Here is a 22,183-nt window from a genome sequence, read left to right as displayed (position 1 = left end):
CAGTTCTTTCATTCCCAACTGCTGCCAGGATCTGCTGCAGGGAATTCTGACCACAGGCACCACGGTTGAACCCTTTTAATAATAGTGGGATTTCCAGTCATACTTTCAAGGATTTGGTTTACTATTGACCCAAAGGAAGAATCAATGTGAAGCATGAGGTACACATAAGTCATCACCATGCATGCTTCTCAGCATCACCTTTGGGAAACAGATAGTGGACTTATAATAATTTAAAATATATATCTCGGTACAGAAGTAACACACAATGCTATATAAGAATAAAACAAGAACACTTCTCAAGGAGGCAACAAACCTTATGACCTCCATCTGGGAAATCCAGCACAACTTGTCCACAGGCAATTCTTTGGCAACTATTCTAGATCCAGCTGAACACTCTGTTTGAGAGTACAACTCAAAAAAACAAAGGAAACAAAGGGAGTTCTACATAGGCAGAAGAAAAAGAACAGTATGTTTCTTTCAGTATTTAAAACAAGCAAGTAAGCAATCAACAACAGAAGCCATTCCTAGAATACCGCTATGGGAAACATACTGGCATAGAAGAAAGTATCTACGTTTCCCTGAACTACTGCTCCAAGGGAAAAAAAAAAGGAAAACAAAAAAAAATAATTTATTTTAGATGTTACCTGTGAGGATGGCATATGCCTTCAAACACTTTAAAAGCATTTAAAAAAAAATGCTTAAGAGTAAGCTCCTCCAACATTGCGTGTATTTGGTCTAGACAGCAAGTGGCGCAGCTCTGTATCAGAAAGAACTGCATTTGTAAGCACCAAGCTGCTAGGGTCCAACCAAATGTGCCTATGGACAGAATCCTTAAGTAGGACAGGCAGTAAAAATGTCAAACAAAGCACCTGATTTTCAGCCTTCTCTTTTGAAAATCCAGAAGCCTCCGTGTTAGCTCCACCTCTGGCCTGTAAAGCCTGACTTCGCAGTCTGTTGGAAGTTCTTGTAACTAGACAGTAGAGGACTGAGATTGGACTGAATTTTAGGAAGGCATTACATTAGATCAAAAATAGCACCTCCCTGAGCGATAAAGTACAGGCTAAAGAAAAACAGCTTAATTCCTCTTTTCCAAATTACAGAATGAACTAACGTGACTGACAGCATCCAAAATGTGAAAACATAAATTGTGCAAGTTCATGACTAATTTAACCAAAATGAACAAATGAACTAAGCCTTCCAATATTTAATCTGCTGCCTTCACTGGGTCAATATAGTTTGGTTTGGGTTTTCTTTTCTGGTGTTTTATTTGTTTTAAATTGCTCGGGATTTAAAAGTCTTGGGAAATATTTTCCAGCAAGACAGAGCAAGTGAGACCCGAGGCCAGGAGCTTTTTGCGCTGCCACTGGCCTTAATTCATTCTGTTGGTCTCCCAAAGTACATATCCTACTTATGAACCTGGAACATCTCCGCCCTTGTTCCACACTTCCAGCACAACCAAGCCCCTCACTGGGTCTTTTCCCGAGACCTACTCAGCACAATCCCACCAATCAGTCCTAGAGCCACACCCCAACCCCCAAGTCACTAACCACCTTGGTCACAGGACACTTACTCTTGGGCCCCCATGGCCCAGGTATGGCCCCAATCCCTCCCCCTTTTCTCCCTCAGCTTGCAACATCCACAGTTGCCCAGGCAGCAAACCTAATGCAGCCCAACCACCATCACTCCCTTCCTCCTCCCATCCCACGTCCTGTAGCCACCACTGGCCCTGTGTAGAGCAGCTTGTCCCCCATCACCGCTCTCTTCTCATCCAAACACATGGCTTCTCCAGAACCATTCCACTGATACAGCCCTTGCAGAGCACAAGGCCACCACCTGACCCCCACAATACGTAAGGCTCCTTCACACAGCGCAGCCACTTGCCAAGTGCAAAGTAAGTCACTAATGCACACAACTTCCAAGAGGTTTGTTGCAGGGCTTGGCACCTCTATACTCTTCCTTCTCCTCAGTGATCAGGTCTGGTGCAGCATTCTCCCAGCCAGCAGGGAACAGTCACCTCCTGTAGCCATGGGCTGTAGGGCAGAGACAGAGGAAGAAAAAATTAAGGATAAGGGAGCAGGATGCAAGAAGAAAAGATTTAAAAAGGAGACAACCAGATGGGCAGAGGGATATAGCAAGAGTCAATGAGAGAAAGAGAAGGACAGAGAGATTAAGACAGGTAAGACAGGGAGAGACTTCAGCACTTGCTGAGGGCTTGCAGATTGTATCTACTTTTGGCAAAAAAGGGTTGTTCAGAAGTGGCAATCTTACAAAGCAGAGCAACAAATCTAGTACCTCTATGGACTTCTAGAAAGCTCACGGCCCACACACAACAGTCCAGCATATATGAAGTAAAGCTCAGGATCAGGTTTTCATTTCCACGTTGTTTTAATAAGTTAACAGGTTCAGCCATTACACAGCAATGGAATTCTTCAACATTTACAAAGGTGCAATAACTTCATTCATTTTGTCTGAATTAGGTCATTTTATTTCCATTTCTTAAATAACTACAGAGTTCCTATTTTTTTCCCTCCAAACAACCTGGAGTTAAAATAAACCACCCAGAAAGAACGCATTAAGATGCTAGGAGAAAAAAAAGCACGCAAAAGGAAGGGTGCTAATTCAGATTTAGCATACATATTTGGTCCAGTACCTCTACAAGCAAGGAAAGATGGTACAGAGCAGTCATCATGCTGTGTAGAAAGATCTGTGAATATCACAAGTACATGAAGGTCTTTTTCAAAAGTTTGACCGCCACTGATATTGTTACTTTCATTAGACTCACCATGAACTAGGGGCAGGGAGAGGAGGAACAAAGCAAAAGATCCCAGAAGCAAATACCATCCACCCAGCAGTCAAGCATCTCAACAGCTACCCAGTAACAACTCCCTCTCTATAGGATTAGTAAACATGAACTCAGAAGCTGTCGTAACAAGCAGCATCAATAGAGATAAAAGCATTTAAGCACACACATTTCAACATACCCAGTTCAACAGTAGAAACAGCACATGCCCCTGGCACACTCAAAGCTGTTTAAAGATTTCTTGACATCCTCCGCTGAACTGTTTCATGGCTAGCTGAGTAGCCTCCGCTCCTTCTTCCCTACTTCAGCCAAGCGTGTCTAAGAAGTCATTCTCAACTATTTAAGCATTTTGAAGGTGTTCACAGATGCGGTGGTTAGATTTGTCCTCAAGTCCACCTCTGGAGAGATGTATCAGAGCAAGACATATTTTGTGGATACCACATAAGGCCTCTCCCAAGCCCTCCAACTGTCTATCCAGTCACTGTGCATTGCAATCGGTTTCACGATTCAGAGAACATTCCACTCACAAGCATGTCTAAACATGCAAGCATGTACCCAATCCTTCTACCCTTGAGTTGGGCAGCCACTGAACCCTCTCTCCAAGTATTAGGCCTCAGTCAACATTTATCACATTAAAGCCTATAGCAAGCTAAAGCACTGATGGTTTTGCAGGCCCCTTCGTTCATGCACGTTTTTCTCACTTTAAAAGGGTACAGAGAGACAGGCAGATATCAGGGGCTTTTTCAACAGGGAGATTCTTAAAAGCCTTGCCAAAATGTGAGGAGAGAGCACATCCAGACAGAAATAGTTACAAGCAAATAGGCAGAGAAATCTGTTTTCTTCAACAAAGTGAAAATACACAGTATAGGTAAATTCTACTAACTCTTTTCATCCAATACACCAAGGCAAAAAAAAAAAAAAAAAGTATACTTTGGCTTCATTTAATAGTCCCTCTTTTTTCTTCTGTAGCCAGCAGCAAAATGTAGCATTTGGAACACAGGCTCACATAAACAGGCCAAACTCTTTCTGAATACTATCTGTGTTCACATTCACCACACTTCCACGCCTTTTCTCCACCCAATTATTTGGTCAAGGACCAATTTATTAAGTGCAAATATTGAGGCTACCCTGAGACTGCAACCTAACAATGGGAGATCGTTTGAGTCTAAAGAATTAGATGAAGCCTGCACTACACACTGTGTTTGCTCTGTGTCCTGTCACTATAAAATCCACAGACTCTGAAGTGGCAACAAGCTGAGGGAATGAGTATCCACAAGAATCTAAACATCTAAAGCAGATTTCAAACTTTTCTTTTTTTCTTTTTTCTTTTTTCTTTTTTTTTTTTAAAGTACAAGCAGTGATTAAATACAAGCAGATCTATTTTACACAGCAGTTTTATGAAAGAAAACTCCATGAAACTCTGTCTATAGTTTCTGGAGACCTATGTGACCTTCCCTTTCATTCTGAGAAGAATATGATAAAAGAATCATTTCATAGACCAATAATCACATCTCTTTGTGGATCTGTTACTGTACCTGGCTTCAAGTAATCCGGCAGATTCACACATGCTCACGTAGCCAGGAAAAGAAAAATCAGTCACCTACTACTTGGAGGACAAAAAAAACCTTTGCAATAGAGAAAGGAAGCCGTGTACAGATATGAAGATTAAGGATCAATGCATTAAATCAAGAATGTACTAAAAAAACTCCAAGTGCATACAATTGACCCATTCTCCCTTACCCCACTGTCACCCAAATCTTATCTAAATACTCTGAAAAATATTCTGCACTTACGGAGAACATTTTGTAGAAAAACATAGGCTACAATATCAGTTCTGTATTTCAGAACTTTAAGAATAAATGATGTGGCAGAAAGAAAACAAAAGTAGACATATGAGTTAATGTTTGGGGATGTACTCTGTCTGAACTGGAGACTAGCTAGCTAGCAAGCTATCTATCCAGATGCAAACTTCCACATCCAATTTACTGCCCACAATAAAGAACACCACCAAAAATTCAAGGTTAAAAAACACAATCACCATCATGCATCATGTATGCCATTCATTCTATGGATGACAGTGCAGGATATTCTGAGAAAATTCTTTTGAAAGGTCAAAGATAAAATATCAAAAACAGTAATTCCACTTCCACTTCAGAGCTACCATATCCTGGAGCCTACAAAGCAGGAACAAATTCATTATGATGAACAGATGTATTCTAGGAATAACCTATTTAACACAGCTAGAAAAAACTCCTTCGTTCCCTGAGGCCAGTGAAGAACTCTGGTTCATGCTTTACTTCCAGCTCTCCTATTGTGTCCTTCCTCTGAGGTGGAACAAACTACTCTGGTTTAAAATTAGATAAACATTTATCAGACACAAATCTCATTGGCATTTTGCAGAGCGATCCATGCCAACAAGGGCAATGCTCACTATCCCTCACAGTTGCTCTTATGTTAACATTCCAGAAGCACTGGTGGGAGCCCCGGACACTTGCCACAAGCCGCCCCATGCCAAGATAGCTCACACTGCTAATAGCTTTAAAGAATACATAAATATTAAGTAAGACTTGTAGAAGCTAAATCTGTAGGAAGAGTCATCAACCCTTCAGTTCAAAGCCATTGGTAATGTAAAGTTTCAGTGATCCCACCGGAGAGGTTCTGCTGTCAAGGCACAACCAGCACACTTCATTCAAAAAACCCTCAAACTTACCTAGAGAAAACAAACAAACAAAAATACAACAGCGCCAAGTAATGTTAATGACAGAGGGATGTTGCAAGAGAGAATACCAAACCCAGAACCAAACCTTGAGGGGCTTTGGGAACAATGCCTATGAAAAAGTTCCAGCGTGATACATCACTGATCCAGAGAAGGAAGCCTACGCCAAACCAGAGATTACTAGGACTTAGTTGCAGACAGCCAACTTCCCAAAGTGGCTCATCAAATAAATTGATTTTCATTATTCTTACTGAATAGCAAGCTCTGTGATATCTGGAGTGCATCAAGCTGCACAGAAAGCCACATAGGCCTAGCCACAGTACCATGCTGACAAGGAAAGAACCCCCCCCCCCCCCAAAAAACAGAGACAAGATACAAAAGAACTGGGGAATGGCAAAAATTTCAGACCTTGAAAAATAGAGAATTTCCTGGTCAGCCAGCTGGAACAGTCAAACTTAAGAGGTACATTCAACCTTGCGACGAATCAGCAGATTGAAAACTAGAGTCCTTTCTTTTAGCACACATCAACACTTAAAATCCAAGCCTAAGTGACTCTGGTCTTCCCTACTTTCAGATACTTTTGAGACACACCCTAAATTCCTACCTATAGATCTCTTTGCAGCAACTTACCAAGCACACTGCAGTCCCCAGAAATGGCACAAGGACTTATCAGTAACCTAGGTTTTGTCCTTCTGACACGATGCACCGTGTCACAGATAGTTTCAAAATATATTTTAACAGAAAAGAGCAGCTAGAAAACTCAGCCAGGCCTACATGATCTCTCTTCTGAGGCTTTTTCTCCTCCCTTTTGCTCTGTTTCCTTGACTCCACAACCCACAGAACAGAAAGAGCTTCCACATTCAAACCATCTACTCTGACGGGGCACTATCATTTTCCTCAGGAAGTGCTATAACACTCATCCAAACCGGGCCTCTGCAAATATCCATAATGCATGCATCTCAGGAGACTAGAAAAACATTCATTTGGAAGGGCAGTGTTTACTCCTGTGCAAGCAAGTTGATTTTCCCCCAAGCACTTCTCCCGCAAGAAACACCCACTGCAAAAACGCTTCCAGAAACACAGAAAATGATATTTTTAGGAAGAAGGAGAGTATCAAATGCCATCAAGAAAGGCTCCTTCTATACTTTCCTCTGTGAAACCATGTAAGCTCCTCACTTGTGTCACCACACAGCTTGAGGTTTCATATCATACTGCTCTTTTGCTTGTATTGCCACATTTTTCACTTGTCCAACTCCAGCACGATATTGGTCATTGGTGTGAGGGCTGATAGAGAGTGAGGCCACGCACAGTGCAGAACCAGATGACAGCTTCTGCCATCTTCCAGCAGAACACTGGGGAAGCCCCAGCTACGTACAAGGAAAAGGGTTCCACTCATACAGAAGACAGCTGGTACATGCATGCAACAAGGTCTCTTCCCCACTCCAAAACATAAATACAGGAGGGTTGTGTCACCAGGTGGCAGCACCAAGAGCAGCAACAAAACCTCGTAAGGACTCCGTCTTCTACAGAAAACTTGCCTAGTTCTTAAGACTTCCTTGTCCTTAGAGACACCTTTCTTCATCAGTAGAGCGCAGAAAGCAGGCTTCCTCAGCACCCTCTGAACCAAAAGCCATTCCAATAGGGGAATAGTATCTCATTCTGCTCACAGCTCTTAGGCCAGGAATGCACCACCCCACGACGCATCACACATCTCAGTCAGGCAACAAGCCTCTGCACCAAGCAAGAGCAACAGGTGAATGGCTCATGACCACACCATCCTTTCTCAATATCAGAATTCAGGAAGGTTATTGTTTCTCAATATCAGAATTCCACAAGGTTACAACCCACAGTTCTTGAAAAATGCAGATACCTTAGCAGTTTCTCACTTTTTAAGTAAGGCTGTCACTTGAAAGATCCCCCTCTCTTTCAAGGAAACATCTGGTGAAGCTAGACAGCTACACAGAGTCACTTCTGCAGGTCCCGGGACCCCAATGGGGATTAGCGTATCAGCTAGTTTTTTTTTTTGAGAGAGCATAACAGTTAGAGAAGGCCGAGCAAAGACAGTTAAGCAGTCTCAGCCCTGGGTTCACCACCTTCGCTCCCTAGACAGTGTCAAGTACCAAGGTGTCTTCCCTCAGATAAGGTTGCAAGGAACTGGACTGCAGGTCACAGGTACCAGTGGAGTGGAAAGACGAGAGAAGAGAAGTCAATTTCTGTTGAATCCTTCCAGCTGGCTTCTCCTTCATTCAGTTCTCACCTGTTGTTGTGTTGTCACTAGTCTTAGGTTTGGGTTTAGACTTGAAGGAGAAGCGTTTGATGAGGCGGTGGGAGAAGCTGCCAGCTTTCTTCTTGGTGACAGAACTAGTGGTGACGTTGGACAAGTCATCATGTGACTGGCTGAGGCCAGCTTCCTTCTGCTTGCTCCTTCTCCGGAAGATGAGTTTGGTACCACTCCGAAGAAAGCTAACTGCAAAGACAGGAAGGAGATGGCAATCATGATGGTATCCTGCCCTGGCAAGTCTCTGGGACAACAAATACACACTGTTATCTGGCCACTCTCAAACAAGAGGCCATCATTCCAATCAGCAAAAGCACACAGGTCAAGTAAGTCCTAACTTCCAACTGTAAGGCAAAGTCCAGATTCAGCACAGACTGCAATACAAAGCTATTTTCCTAAAAACACACCTCCTGTACATAAGCTTCCTTTTACACAGCCGTCTACTCAATGGGAGTCACGGAGAACTCTAAATTAAATTTAAGACTGATATGGAAAATGACTTGGAATATCACAGTGTGGAGATATCCACAGCAACACACAACAGGGAAAAGGCTTCTTGGGCTAGCCCATCTTATGGGCATCTAGATTAGCTGGTCATCAAACTCTCAGCACAACTGTTTGCAGTTTCACAATATGCGCAAATCTGGAAGAAAAAAACAGCAATGTTTCCTGAAGACACAGAGAGGCAGGACAGGATGAAAATGCTGCTCACTGACAGCCCCAAAAGGGAATACAAAGGCATATCCGAAACCTGCCCATTATTCAGTATTTTCTATAGATAGTGGGGTTCTTTGCCACTGACATCCTGGTTTGTATCAGGAATGGTGTGGCGAGCAGGACTAGGAAGGAATCCTGCCCTTGAACTCTGCATTGGTGAACTCTGCAATCAGTTTTGGGGACCTCAGTACAGAAAGAACATATAATCCTGTGCATCTTCAGCATCTCAAGATGCTGAAGCACGTCCAAAGAAGGGCAACAAGGCTGGTGAAGGGCTTGGAGGCCTACGAGGAGACACTGAAGGAACTGGGGCTGTTGAGTCTGGGGAAAAGGAGGCTGAGGGGAGACCTTATGGCTCCCTTCCCATATCTGAAAGGTGATTACAGCAAGAGCGGGGCTGGTCTCTTCTCACTGGTGACAGGACGAGGAGAAATGGCCTCAAGTTGTGCCAGGGGAAGTTTAGGCTGGATATCAGGACAACTTCTTTACTGAAAGGGTTGTTAAGCACTGGAATGGGCTGCCCAGGGAGGTGGTTGAGTCATCATCCCTGAATGTGTTTAAAAACGTTTGGATGTGGTGCTCAGGGATGTGATTTAGCGGAGGGTAGTTAGAGTTGGGGTAATATGGTTAGGTTGTGGTTGGACTTGATCTTTAAGGTCTTTTCCAACCTGAGCAATTCTATGATTCTTTCTTTTTCTTCCTTCTTTTCCCAGCTCACCAGGTCTCTTGTGCATCTGGGCCAGATACTTTTTCACCTGACATGCAAACAAAAGACCAACACAATTCTGAGAAACAGATTATTGGCTTGTCTTTACTTAGGGAATTTGTAGCAAGCTGAAACGATCATGGCTTCAAGCAAACTAATCCAAGTCATGCAGTCTGCCCAACTGACACAAACTTGGATATTCCAGAACAGTAGCTCAGTCATGGCAGACCTACCCTTCACTGTTTAAAAGCTGGGAGTCTATGGGGACATCCTATAGTACTGCAGGCCAGAGGTGCTAGCTACTTTGATGGTAATGGAGAAAACAGAGCGTATCCAGGTCCACACAATCTCCATCTCTGCACCACAGCAGCAGAGTTTAGAGGAAGAATCACTATTGACAGATATGTGTCTGATCTGAAAACTCAGAGGCCAAAACGCTGTCTTGGGAATATGCAAGCTGCAAAGGTCTCACTTCTTCCTCAGGGACAAGCTGATGTTAGCTACTGGTCAACAGTTCACCCTCACCTTTGTGATCTTTCAAGCTCCTGGTCTCAAGGGCTCCTGTGGAACCGGTTTCAGACTCAGCATCTTCCACAGACGGTCTCTCAGAGATGTCAGATCGTGTCGTCTCATCCAGCTCCTGACTTGCTCTTTGCTCTGACGGTGACGCTTCCAGCAGCTGTGATGATTCAGTGGAATCATGCACCTGGTCAGATGCACAGACTGCCCCAATATCCCCATATACTGTGGTCTCCATGGATGCAGCATAACCCAGAGAAAGTGCCATTTCATCTTGAGCAAGAGGTACCTGGAGGATGTTAGAGGGTCAGACAGGAAGACAAGATCTAAAGCGTTGCATTTATCTCCAGTTTTGGTCATCCATGCTAGAAAGGACAGACATACAATGGTCATTTATTTTTTTGCTGAAACATACTGGAAGATACCTGATTCCACTACATTTTGCAATACTTCCTTCACTCCCATAAGAAAGTCCCAGGATAACTCAGATTCTCCATGAGGTTTCCCAATTGGCTACATCAACTGCTTCCTCTTCTCCTGCCATGCTTTATGAGCTTCCCATGGCAGCTGCCCTGCAGACTAATCAGGTAACCTTGATGCTTGCTGGGAAATAAGAACAAGCTGCAAGAAAGCAGCAAAAGGGTTCTGCTGAGCAAGTCCCCTGCAATGGGATCTTTCCGTTCCCTACAGGACAGGGTGGTTTCACACACACATTCCTAGAAACAACCTCCCAGAATGAAAATGAAGACCTCTAACTGCCAGACACCTTGGAAACTCCTGAGATGATCAGCGTGCTACGTTTTGTTGGGGTCTTCTTGGTGGGCTTGTTATTTGTCTCAGTTAGCTGCCTGATTGCCGTCTCAGCCACCGGATCCAAGCCATTGGGCATCTGGCTGTCCCCTGAGCACAAGAAAGATACCAACACTTGAAGTAGCATCCTTCAGCACAGGCAAGAGTTCACTTACTGACCATGATGCTTTTAATGGGCTACTGCATGTATGTTACAATACATAGCAGTATTTATTATAGACTTGCTCAAAGAAATTAAAGAAAGGATGCTCCACAGAGTTCTCATCTCTTTTAGGCACCTGTTAAGCTTGATTTCCCAACAGGCGCATTATTAAAATACCTTTCCTATTTCCCATTTAAAAAGAACTTCCAAAGACTTACAAGAGGTTACACAGCCTTGGCCACAAAGCATCCAAAGAGCCTAAGCACCCTGTCCCAGAAACAATGAGAAACACCAAGTACAGAGATACAGCATGAGCAGATTTCTTTGGTTTCAGATACTCTGGAGATGTTTTTGTCAGATAAGGAAATATTCAGATTAGCAGATGAGAGAGCCACAGCAGCATTTCTTTCACTTGCTTCCACTTCCCGCCCTCCTGTCCCTTATTCCTCTTCTTCCCTTAGGTACTTGGACTTTCTCTTCTGCAGCAAATGCAGATGAGTTCAGCAACTCTCACTCAGATAGCTGCTTTCTGAGAATGGCTAAGAAATATCACTGCTCCAGTAAGAAGCCCGGTTTCGCAAGCACTTACGGCTGCTGCTGGACAAGGAGTTGTGAGGACAGCTGCTTTCCAAAAGCACTGTTGTCTTCTTTTCTGTCACTTCCACCTTGGATGGTGACCTTGAAGGTGAATCTTCATAGTGAATGAGAGGAAGAGACACAGAGACAAAAGTAAGTGGACATGAAATTCAAGCAGCTTCATCACATTCTCACAGCCCCCTTCACACGCAGCATCACACACACACACACAGAACGTCTGCAGAAGCTGCCAATATGAGGCTTTGCAGCAGTCAAGTAGTAAGAAGCTAACTGGAATTACACACAAAGCAGCCTTGTCACGAGCCCTTGTTTGTGCTGTTTCCCAACCCTACCTCACTAAATAGCCTGCGCTACATTCACCAAGACATCAGGCTGAGACTGCAAGCAGCAACAACTGGCAAGCAAGGTCAACGGGTTTTCAGGCCTGTATTCAGTACATAGAGCACAACTCATTTAGCAGTGAAGAAAACAGAGTAAGCCAAAATGTTTAGTCCAACATCGTGCAGAAATCCCATCCTCAAACAATGTCAGAGAGGCTCATCCCTCTGATATCTCTTTCCAAATATAGGAGATACATCAACACGTCAGTTCCCTCCCCACAGTACTTCCTGCAAAAGCACCATCCACCCACTTCATACTTAAGATACAAGTCCACAGCAAACCCAACATTCGGTGTCCGAACAGCCAGCTGTACAAGACTCCTATCTCAGTGCAGCCTCACCCAGCTTACAATCCACCTTGGGTCGGGACTGAATTGTGGTGACAGTAGTCACAATGGTGCCATCGGGCATGATGGTCCGGTCCATCTCCACCTTCTTTGTGGGGGTGATGCTGGTATGCAGAGATGTGGCATGCTGAGCATTCAGAGATGCAGAAGAATCCTGGTATAAAAGCTACAAAGAATAAAACACAGCTCAGAAGGGACTACCCTCCTCCCAAAATGAAAAGCAGGCATACAAACAACAAAAGCTACCACTCTGGACACCAAGGAGCCATCCTCACTGCAACATCTGTTGAATGGAAGGGAAGCTCAGGGACTAAGGGTGAGGTGACACATTCTCATTCTCTGTTAGTCCCCTGCAACAGCCTCAGACCTAATCACCTTGGTTTCCAGCTATGGTCTCACATTACAAATATTTCTAGAACATGCACTCACAGAGCTTATGAAGTCATCAGCTCACCTCTAATACAATGGTAGCTTCAGCTGCCAGTGGCTGCCCAGCTCCTGAGGCCAGTGAGCAGACCTGTCTCCCAGAGGGTTGTTTGCCCAAAGAATCAAGCAAAAGAGTAGTATGTGCCAGCAGCACACCTGCAAAAGGAAAAAGGAAAACAAAACACCACACAACTTCTCAGCACCTCAGACCTTTCCCAAGGTCCATCTGCTTTTAGAAACTAGACCCACGGGACATCAAAGCAGATCCCCTTGATTCCATAGTTCCCAGATTCAGCAGAGGAGGCTCTGCTTTGCTGATCTAAAAAATAGATGTCAGATAAGTTGTATTTTTGTAACTTCCATCAAAAATATGCAATTGTCTGTACTCTGAGTACAAGTCAAAAAGAATTAAGAGCCTCTGCCCTGTTCTTCCAATACACGTGGACAAGTCTCTGCATCCTTCTCCCTGCTTCCAGGCAAGAAAGTTAAAGGGTCCCATGACCCGCACTAAGGACAACTGACTCAAGAGGTACTTCACACACAGACTCATATAAAGTTTGATATGGAAATCCCTTGCAGAATTTATAACGTATGATTCCAACATCAAAGAATCACAGGCTCAAAGCACAGCAAGTTCCTTAGGCAGATGGAATGACAAAACTTAGAATCCATTTTTTAGCTGTCTATACTTTACTTACCTTCCCCTTTGCCACTGTTCCCCAGCACCTGTAACTTCAGCTCCTTACTTCTGGGTCCTAACTCACTGTTGAAACAGAGACAGAAGAACTGATATTAAGCAGTCTTTGAAGAAATGCTGCAGAGTAAACAAGTTCATTTAATATTTTCCTTTCCTCAAATCGCCTTTCCAAAGCTCTGGAATGTGTGCCTTGTTTTGGAGGCCTCAAAAAGGAGCAGCAAGGTGAGGAGAACGTAAGTTAATGCTCCATGCTGGGCTGCATAAGCTTCCAGAGCAAGTTAATAAAACTGTCTAGAAATTTAAGTGGTCCTGCCCCTGTACTACACGCAATCAGCACTTCTGTCCATACAGTTAAAACACGCGCCATACAAGGAAGCAGGAAATACGCATGCAAGCTGGGGCCAATCACTAGTATTTGCAGCCCAGCACACCAGCAGCACGAACATACACCACCCAGCACCGCAGACATCACCTCCACAAAGAGGTCATGCTAGTCTGCCTTTACTGCACCTGCCAGGAGGGTGGGAGACACTTACAGAAAGAGCTCTTCATTCCACTCCATCTCTGCAGCAATGCCAGCGCTACCAGCTCTCACTGGCCTTGTCCATTTCTGCTGTGGGGGACTGTCTAGTTCTGCAACACAACATATCTCCCCAACTCCTGCAACAGAGAAAGAGAGCACGTATGCACCTGTAAATGCAAGGCAGAGCGCACACATGCATATTTCCATTTCAAGACAAACATCCACTTGCTCTAACCTTGCTACCTCCACACTTGCCCTGCTCCAGCTTAGCAGTGTTTTCACATTTACCTCCACTCCTCTGTGAGCCTAAGTTCAGCACACGAAGATTCCGGATCAACAGCTTTGAACCCAGAGGGGCTTCTACTACATTGTATGGAGACTCTTGGGTCACCTTACTGCTGGATACCTGAGGAATCATGAGAGGAAGACTGATGACTTACCATTTGCTTTTCAGCAGATAGCAGTAAGACACACAACATTTGTGCTTGCATCTCACAAATGCTCCTCATGGGAACATCCACAGAGTCATCTAGAGGTAGTGCAGATGCCACAAACTATCAACCTTCGGTGGACCCCCATGTCATTTCAGACATGAAATTTAGGGTAGACAGGAAAAGAGACAGATCGGAATGAGCTTTCTGACTACTAGAAGGGGAAACCAAAGGCAACACGCCAAAGGTCTCTCCCACTAATTCCCCCCACTCCCTGTGCCACAATACCCCAATTATTGTCAAGAATGTGACTGCTGTCTAAAAATGAGCCTAAGCCCTCCGAAGCACTTCAGGGCACAGCATACAAGGCACGAGAATGTTACAGGAAGAGAACCTTACTGTGCCAGTTCCAGCTGTGCAAGCCTTCAGATTCACCATCATGGCTGGCTGCGTGCTGACAATAGTATCCTCAATTAGATCCTTTATGGTGGACAGATCCGCTTTCCCTTCGTTCTTCTCTCCACAAATCCAAAGGAAATGCAGGAATGTCATAAGGAGGCAGACAATTTTTCTCCTCATACAGCTGCAACTGCCTCTCAAGCCTCTATGATGCAAAGCAGACCTTCTCCCAGAAATACCCTCCCACATACTCTTCTTCTGTCCTCTACACCTTCTCTCCAGTGCTTAATCATTGCTGTAATAGTTACCGGCAAAAAACAGGCTATATAAGCAAGATAAACTGACCCTTTACATCTGTAGTCTCCCTGTTGCAAATTTTGACAATAAAGCCTTTAGGGCTTGCTGCATCCTTGCCACATCATGTAACATTACCACCACACTTTCATAGAAGCCGAATTCCTACATCCGCTAAGGATAAGACAAGGATTTCAATAAAACTAACAAAAAAAAAAAAAAAAAAACCAAACACGAAAACACACACAACCCTGAGTTGCAAGCACATCTGTGTTCAGCTCATCAAGCCACAAATACTCATGGGTTCTGCATGCTTTAAAAGTCCAAAAAGTAAAATAAAATACTCCAACTCATTTTGCAGCTCCGCAGTTGGCAACAGCAGTAGAACCTACATAGACAGAAAGCATTTTTGCTACGTAGACTCTATTCAGAGTTCAGATGTTATGCAAAACTCAGAAAGCAGGTATCAGAACTGCTTTAGCTCTCTTTAAGAATGCACTCCTTTAGCACAGGTGAGCTAGTACTGGTTCCAGAGTGAAAGAATCCTCTCCTTCACTCAAAAAGGGCCACAATAACAAGCTGCCAACCTCTGCACTCTGCAGCAGCCTTCTTCATGGCTGGGCACTCCCTCTCACCCTTCCTTCTGCTTGAGTCTAGCCTCCCTGTTTGCTTACCTCACAAGGCTGAAGTCTTGGAAGAACTGAAAGATCCAAGTCTGGTCTGTCCTTGAACGTCCATGACACCAGGAGACCCTGATTCTGTATCTCCTCCAAGTGGATCTCCACCTGACCCAGAACAAATATGCAGTCAGAAATGCTGTTTTCATTTGGTGTTTCTTGCCCTGCTTCACCTCCAGCAACTAAAAGGGCCTCCCCATTACTGCAGCAATAAAAAAACAAGGAAGAACATAGGTGGTCCTGGGCCTCTGAGAGTAACCGGCTACAGAATATTCATCACTCCATATTCAGCTTCCTCACTGCTATTGGATGTCCAGACATCAAAGGAAAAAAAAAAAAAACCTTATTACTTTGGCTGAAAAAAAAGCCCCCAGGACAATCTGATAAAGCAAGTTGGGTACTAATACAGGGTATTTTTGGAGCTACATCGTTAGCCACCATCAAACATAAGTAGAACCATTTCTAAAGTCTCTAGGAAATCATCCTTGGTCTGCAAACTCATTCAAACTCACACAAATGAAATGACAGAGGAAGAACTCCCAATTCAAGACCTCTATTAAAAACAATGAAACAAAATTTAACGCAGTCCAACAAAACTAACCAAAAGAAACAGCTTTTGAACATTTATTTACCCAGAATACACAAAGTCTTCAGTTGAAAGTTAAGAGATCTGAGACACAGTAGCCAGACAAGAAACTGGCAAGAGGCTTACAGAAAAGGCAAGACAAATTTGGGACAGAAGCATTTGAAGTATGTCTGATGGTCAGAATACGAAAATCAAAACTTCAACAGACACAGACAAGGAAAAATTCCAATGAGTAGAGAAGCGACTTGGTCTCAGCCTGGCCTCTACAGACTAAGGAAAGATGAACAATGATGGCAATTAACAGCTACAACGAGATCAGCAGCAAGCATACTAAACACCAAGGAAGGAAAGGAGATACTCAGAAGGAATGAAGAACCCTTATGTACGCACAAGAACAAACCAGCAAGAGCTGGTAAACCTACACAGAAAATTTTATTAAAGCTTTTGAGAGCAAAGACATTCTAGAACAACTTTCCAACTGTAATATCTGCAGTAGCGTGGGACTAGCCTGGCCTCATACTGTAAAATTGCTCTTAACTCTACAATCTCTTCCAATAGCACCAAAGAGTACGCAGTATCCAAGGAAGATGCCACCAAGAGAAAGAAATCCTTTTGCTTGAAGGAAAAACGAAATTCTGGAGAAGCAAACCCAACCAGAAAGCAACTGTGCAATTTCAGTTCCTTTTTCTGGGAAAAGCATCTCCACCTCCAAGAATTCAACGCAGAAACAAAATGAATGTATTAAGGGGAGTCCTGGCAAGTAAACTATTCCTCACAGTGGATTTCTTTTTCACACCAATAACAGGACAAAACAATATTTGTACATACACACAGGACACATCTTTCCCTATTTATCACACTGCAAGGAGTTTTGAATTCTGTGGATCTTCTGGTTTTCACGAAGATCTTCTAAAAGCAAGTATAGAACACTGCCATACATCATCTCTCTGGTCCCAGATTTTATTAAGATGATGTTATATATTCAAGATCTGCAGAACAGTGCTCATAAAACAGGACTCTGTACGTTGATCAGGAAACATTTAGTACCCCACCAGACAGTAGCAATAACTTGGCACTCTCTCTGGCACAATAAGGCCTTCAGCTGCACTACATCAAGTCCTCCCTTCCTCCTTCAGCATAAGGCTACGTAGAAGAACAAGCAAACCAACAAAAATTTTACAACTATTACCTCAGCCTGGAGCAGAGTCAAAGTGACATGATATGTGTCCACAGAAACAGAAACTGCAGACTGCTGGGTTACAGAGACAGGGAATTTCACAGCTTCAGCTGACAGATGACAACACAGCACCTACAGAGAAGAGGAAATTGATAATTTTATATCCTTGCTGAGACGCAGATTGGAGATGGCAAAATCTGTAAAAGCAGTAAGTAAAGTTAACCTATTGAGGCAAGACAGAAACATCAGTTTGCCAGCCCCAGTTCTGCACTCTAAATATGCCATTTAAGACTCCATATATGAGCCAATAAAGACCTATTACTTACAAAGAAACACTCTTCTCTGCACTGCAGTGCCCTGATATTCAGGCTCAGCATCCCTACAACTCAGCTTTATCAGATGGATCTCATCCACTGCTCAAAGAGTTCACCAACATATAGCCCCTGAGCTGCAATCTCTGAATTGAATTATAGACCTAGCCCACAACTTTCCCCCAGGTTTACCATTCCCATCACGTGGGCATTGACAATCCCCATACAAGACTGACTGCAGAGAAACCCAACATGGCACAATTCAGAACAAAAAAGCCTTACCATGCTGTGACCCGACTGGCCTTTGCACGTCACACAGCTTATATTTGCTGCTGGTGGTAACTGAGGACCCTCTTCAAATGTGATCTGCACTGAACTCTACAAAAAGAGAACTCCGTTAGTTCCCAGTGGACAAGGTATCACAGGTAGTTTCGAAGAGGATGAACAAGTCTAACATAGGGCCCCAGAGACATTCTAGTCCAATTCCATGAACCCAACCAGCACACAAACATGTCACACTGCAATTCTGGCTTGTCCAGACAGAGAAATGAAACAGTGGTCCAGCCTCACAAGCACTAACTTCAGACAAGCAAGCCTGATTGAGAATGCAAAATTATTCTGAATACCTGTTAACTGTAAGACAGTGTGTTAAACCTTCTTCATCACCAAAACTTTGCTTTTCTTCTCTCTCCTCTCTGCTAATTTCACCCCAACTAAAAATCAAAAACCACTACCAACAATAAAATCTATCTCCAACATACAGCACCTCAGCTCATGTGCTTGACTAACTCCCATTTTCCACCTTTCCATGGTTTACCAGATTACAAACTTCACCGTGGAAGTATCCCTCTTCCTCATTCAAGGATTTCCCCATGTAACAACAGCAGTCCTCCACAGAAAACATTTCGCAAAGAACAGAAGGCCACGATAAAGATCTGATGGCATTGCTTAAAGAAACCTATCCCTTTGCTCACTAGGAGAAAACAGAGTAGGCAATCTGAACACGAGGAATACTACTGAGGCCCTATTTCAGAGAACTGTTTTTAGCCACAGCAACTCACTGCAGCAACGTCATCTTCTGGGTAGACTATTTGGTGGATAAAGACTTGTTTGGATGATTGTAGCCATTGTTGTTGTCAAGGGCTCTAAGTCCAGCTGGTGACTGGTCAGGAGTGGTCCCTCCCAGAGGCCCATCCTGGGACTGGTACTCTTTAACATCTTCAAGAATTATGTAGCTGATGAGATGGAGTGCGCCCTCAGTAGGTGTTCAAATGACACCAAAGTGTTGCAGCTGACAGAATAGTAGGAAGGGATGCCACTCAAAGGGACCTGGACAGGCTCAAAAAACAGCAGCCTTCTAGTGCTTCAAAGAAGCTTATATGCTGGAGGGGGACTGACATTTTATACAGCCTAGCAGTGATAGGACAAGAAGAAATGGCTTTAAACTAGAAGAGGGAAAATTTAGGAAGAAATTCTTCACTTAGACGGCAGTGGGGCACTGAAACAGACTGCTCAGAGAAGTTGTAGATGCCACATCCCCGGAGAAGTTCAAGGCCAGGTTGGATGGGGCCCTGGGCAGCCTGATCTAGTGGCTGGCAACCCTGCCCATGACAAAAGAGATGGAGGTTGATGATCTTTAAGATCACTTCCAGGCTAAGCCATTCCATGATTTTAAGTGTCTGTCCTGACAGCAAGTCCCTCAATGCTACATATACTATACAAGAACAAACTTGCTTTCAGTCACAAAATAAAAAGCAGACTTAATAGATTCAACGCCGGCAGGATCCAGTGTTTCAGCTTCCACACAATAAACAAACCAAGCATATCTCAACATTCTGGTTTTCCTCAATAAAGAAACCACCTTTTCAGGATGTGGACCTCAGGTTCAGCATTAAACTCTGCTACTTGCAGAACTGGGGGGAAGCGAGGAAGAGGAAACAGATGTAAAACAAAGTTTTATAGTAGCTGACATATTAAACATCAAATCAAGTTTGTTGTATCTTACCCATTGTAACTATCAAGAGCATAATCCTACAGTGCATAATCTAGTCCTGTTTAATTCCAGGCCAAAGATTCACTTCCAACAGAATAAAGCAGGTAGTCCTACAGCAACCTTATACAGCACACCTTCTTGCTCTTTTTGTACCTCCTTCTGTAAGATCAAGGATATCGCTCAGTTGGTCACAATCAGTCCTAACTTCTGTCACAGAAGTCAGACTTGCAACATGGATGATACCTGCCCTCGGTATTCTAAAGGTACTGTTCGCCAACTTTCTTGGACTACAACGAAAGTTTCTGAGTTTGTTCTGAGCAGACAGTAAAAGAAACAGTACGCAAACAACGGGTCCAGTCTCATTTTTACCACAGCTTCCTTACCTTATTTTCAAAGGAACATCTTTTCATTTTCTCCATATTCAATAACTAAGTACAATCAATTGACAACAATAAATGAAAACAAGAGAAGACAGTTTATGGAGAAGGAGCAGCAAAGTCCACAAAGGCAGGCATTAATGTATAATTTGATGGACATCTCAACCTTTAATCATATGTCCACCATGTTTACCACACCTTTGTGAAAAGCCCTATTTTTCCACAAACGTTTTAGGAACAAAGTACTTTAACTGTTAAAACCTGTCAAAGGATAAGCTCATCCTAAAAACACTGCTGAATAATCTGTTCTCTGACACCATCAGAGCCTGAAAAGTGATATAACCACCCATTCCCATTTTATTATGTTAACCAACTAGATCAAAGGCAGAGAGGCCAGATGCTGCAGCATTTCTCCATTAAAACAAAGCACAATTCCACTTATCACAGGTAGCAAAGAATGAGAAACTAGGCCAACCTTTCCAAGTCAACCTAACAAGGCCAAGGAAGAGATGAAACGGGGTGCCACACATAGATTACAAAGACCGTAAAGTGAAAAAGCAAATGACTGAACACTATGAAACAATCAGCTGTTTCCTCTTTCTTCTTCCTGTTTTTTTTTTCTTTCCTTAAAAAAAGTAAAACCAGATGAGGAGAGACCAGGTGTCTCACTAGCACAGTCAAACAGCTCCAACAAACCAAATCTGTCAATACTAGCAGCAATAAGGAATACCTAGCTTTACAAGCAGGGTCACTGGTACACCTCAAAACAGATAGACACAACATACGTATGACAAGCCTCAAGGAAGTTTACATTCGGAACAAGTCAATTCCATTAGTCAATTCCCAGATCTCTAACATGCAGAAAAAAATAATCTAGAAAGGAAACACATCAGCCATATAACAGGAGTAAGAAGTCCTTTACAAATAAGCCACCTGCATCCACAATAGCACAATATCTGTAGAGGCCAATTCTACCAATTTCTTTTGACAACTAAACTTGACTCAAGACACAATACTCTTTCACACAGCAGTCATCAGCGCTCTGTAGCCCTTCTGTAGAAACAAGAGACAACAAAGTTCTTGAAGTACTAAGGCCTGAACAGGCAACGTAAGCTTCCCTGACAATACTTGCTGTGGGATTCATAAGCCATATTCTACTTACGGCTTATGAAATTCTTATATGGCTATTTATAAGATCAGCACCCCATCCCTCAAGCGCAGTAGAAAGCAACACGCAGCAGCCAAAAAAGTGCTTGCTTTGGACAGTTTAGGCCAGACTATACAGCCAAGAGCTCGATGAGGGGCTTTCCTCCCTCGACCGAAGCCGACGCAAGCCCCTCGGCCTCACACCTCCGGCTTCATTGCCCCTCACCTCGCCGCCGACGCGGTGCCTGGCCCCGCCCGCCCGCGCCCCGCCATACCCCGTGCCGGCGCGCCTGGCTGTTGAGGGCTCGCACCCAAGCCCGCTGCCACTGCTCACGTAGGGACCGGAGAGCGAGCAGCGCAGCGAGCAGCGCCCGGGCCCCGGCCTCCTCCGTCGCCGGCATTTGCCGCCGCGGCGATCGCAGAGCCGTCGAACGCCAGTACTGGAGCAGCCAGGCCGCGACCGTGAGCAGCGAAGCGGCGAAAAGCAACACCAGAGCGGCCCAGCCCGGATCCGGCCCCATGTTGCCGCGCGTTGCGCCTCACAGCAGCCCGGGAGGCATGGCGGGCGGCCGCCGCCCGGCCCCAGCCCAGCTGTTACCGCCTCCCACCCGGAGAGACGGACGGAGAGGAGGGCCGCGGCGCGCCGCCCTGCTCCCGATTCCGCGACGCACGTGGGCCAAGCCCGGCCCTTGCAGCGCCCGGCGCCCGCCTGCGCGCAACAGCCACCCCAACCCGCGCGCGGCGACTGCGTCCCCAAAGGCAGCCGCCCGAGTTCTTCCGGTACCGGAGCACCGCCTCCCCGCGGCCTGGCCGGCGCCCTGGCGTTACGTGTCTACCTCGCTGTTCTCCGCTTTCCTTTCCGGTGCCCGCGTGCAAGTTTTTCTCTCGGGTCTGCGGGTCCTCAGCCACCAGCCTTTCTCTCATGACAACCTGGTCGCTGGCTGCCACGAACTTCTGCTGGCGGCCTAAAAGAGCAAGGCACAGACGGGCTGCTGGATGAGTTCTTTGAAGGCTTTCCCCTTATTGAAAACACCTTTATCTCTGCTTGACCCTTCTTCACTTGTGCTGACACAAGCGCACCTGGACCACAGCTTATCACCCAGCTGGAGCCCATTTGCTTGCCTGCCCTGGGTC

General features: G+C 44.5%; 1 protein-coding gene across 6 annotated transcripts; it reads right to left on the bottom strand.

Moving 5' to 3' along the window:
- On the bottom strand, window positions 1-22,164 carry C2CD2L (C2CD2 like). 6 transcript variants are annotated; one of them, XM_090123334.1, is made up of 15 exons: window positions 21,886-22,164; window positions 17,816-17,911; window positions 17,235-17,354; window positions 15,457-15,567; window positions 14,489-14,605; window positions 13,947-14,064; window positions 13,672-13,795; window positions 13,137-13,201; window positions 12,467-12,594; window positions 12,007-12,178; window positions 11,278-11,379; window positions 10,503-10,636; window positions 9,743-10,025; window positions 7,774-7,983; window positions 1-2,030 (listed from the first exon to the last, which is right to left on the bottom strand). In XM_090123334.1, exons 2-15 carry the CDS (start codon window positions 17,816-17,818, stop codon window positions 2,011-2,013), a joined length of 1,707 nt encoding a protein of 568 aa, XP_089979460.1. In that variant the 5' UTR covers window positions 17,819-17,911; window positions 21,886-22,164; the 3' UTR covers window positions 1-2,010. The 6 variants fall into 6 exon arrangements, with proteins under 6 accessions (XP_089979460.1, XP_089979455.1, XP_031455521.1 ...); XM_090123329.1 differs by lacking the exon at window positions 21,886-22,164 and adding an exon at window positions 21,325-21,829; XM_031599661.2 differs by lacking the exon at window positions 21,886-22,164 and adding an exon at window positions 21,325-21,829 and having other exon boundaries at window positions 14,489-14,602.
- Window positions 22,165-22,183: the final 19 nt, after the last annotated feature.

This window comes from Phasianus colchicus, chromosome 23 (assembly GCF_987193195.1).
Source record: "Phasianus colchicus chromosome 23, bPhaCol1.hap1.1, whole genome shotgun sequence".
In the NCBI taxonomy this organism is placed as follows: domain Eukaryota; kingdom Metazoa; phylum Chordata; class Aves; order Galliformes; family Phasianidae; genus Phasianus; species Phasianus colchicus.
This window is presented reverse-complemented; position numbering and strand designations above follow the sequence as displayed.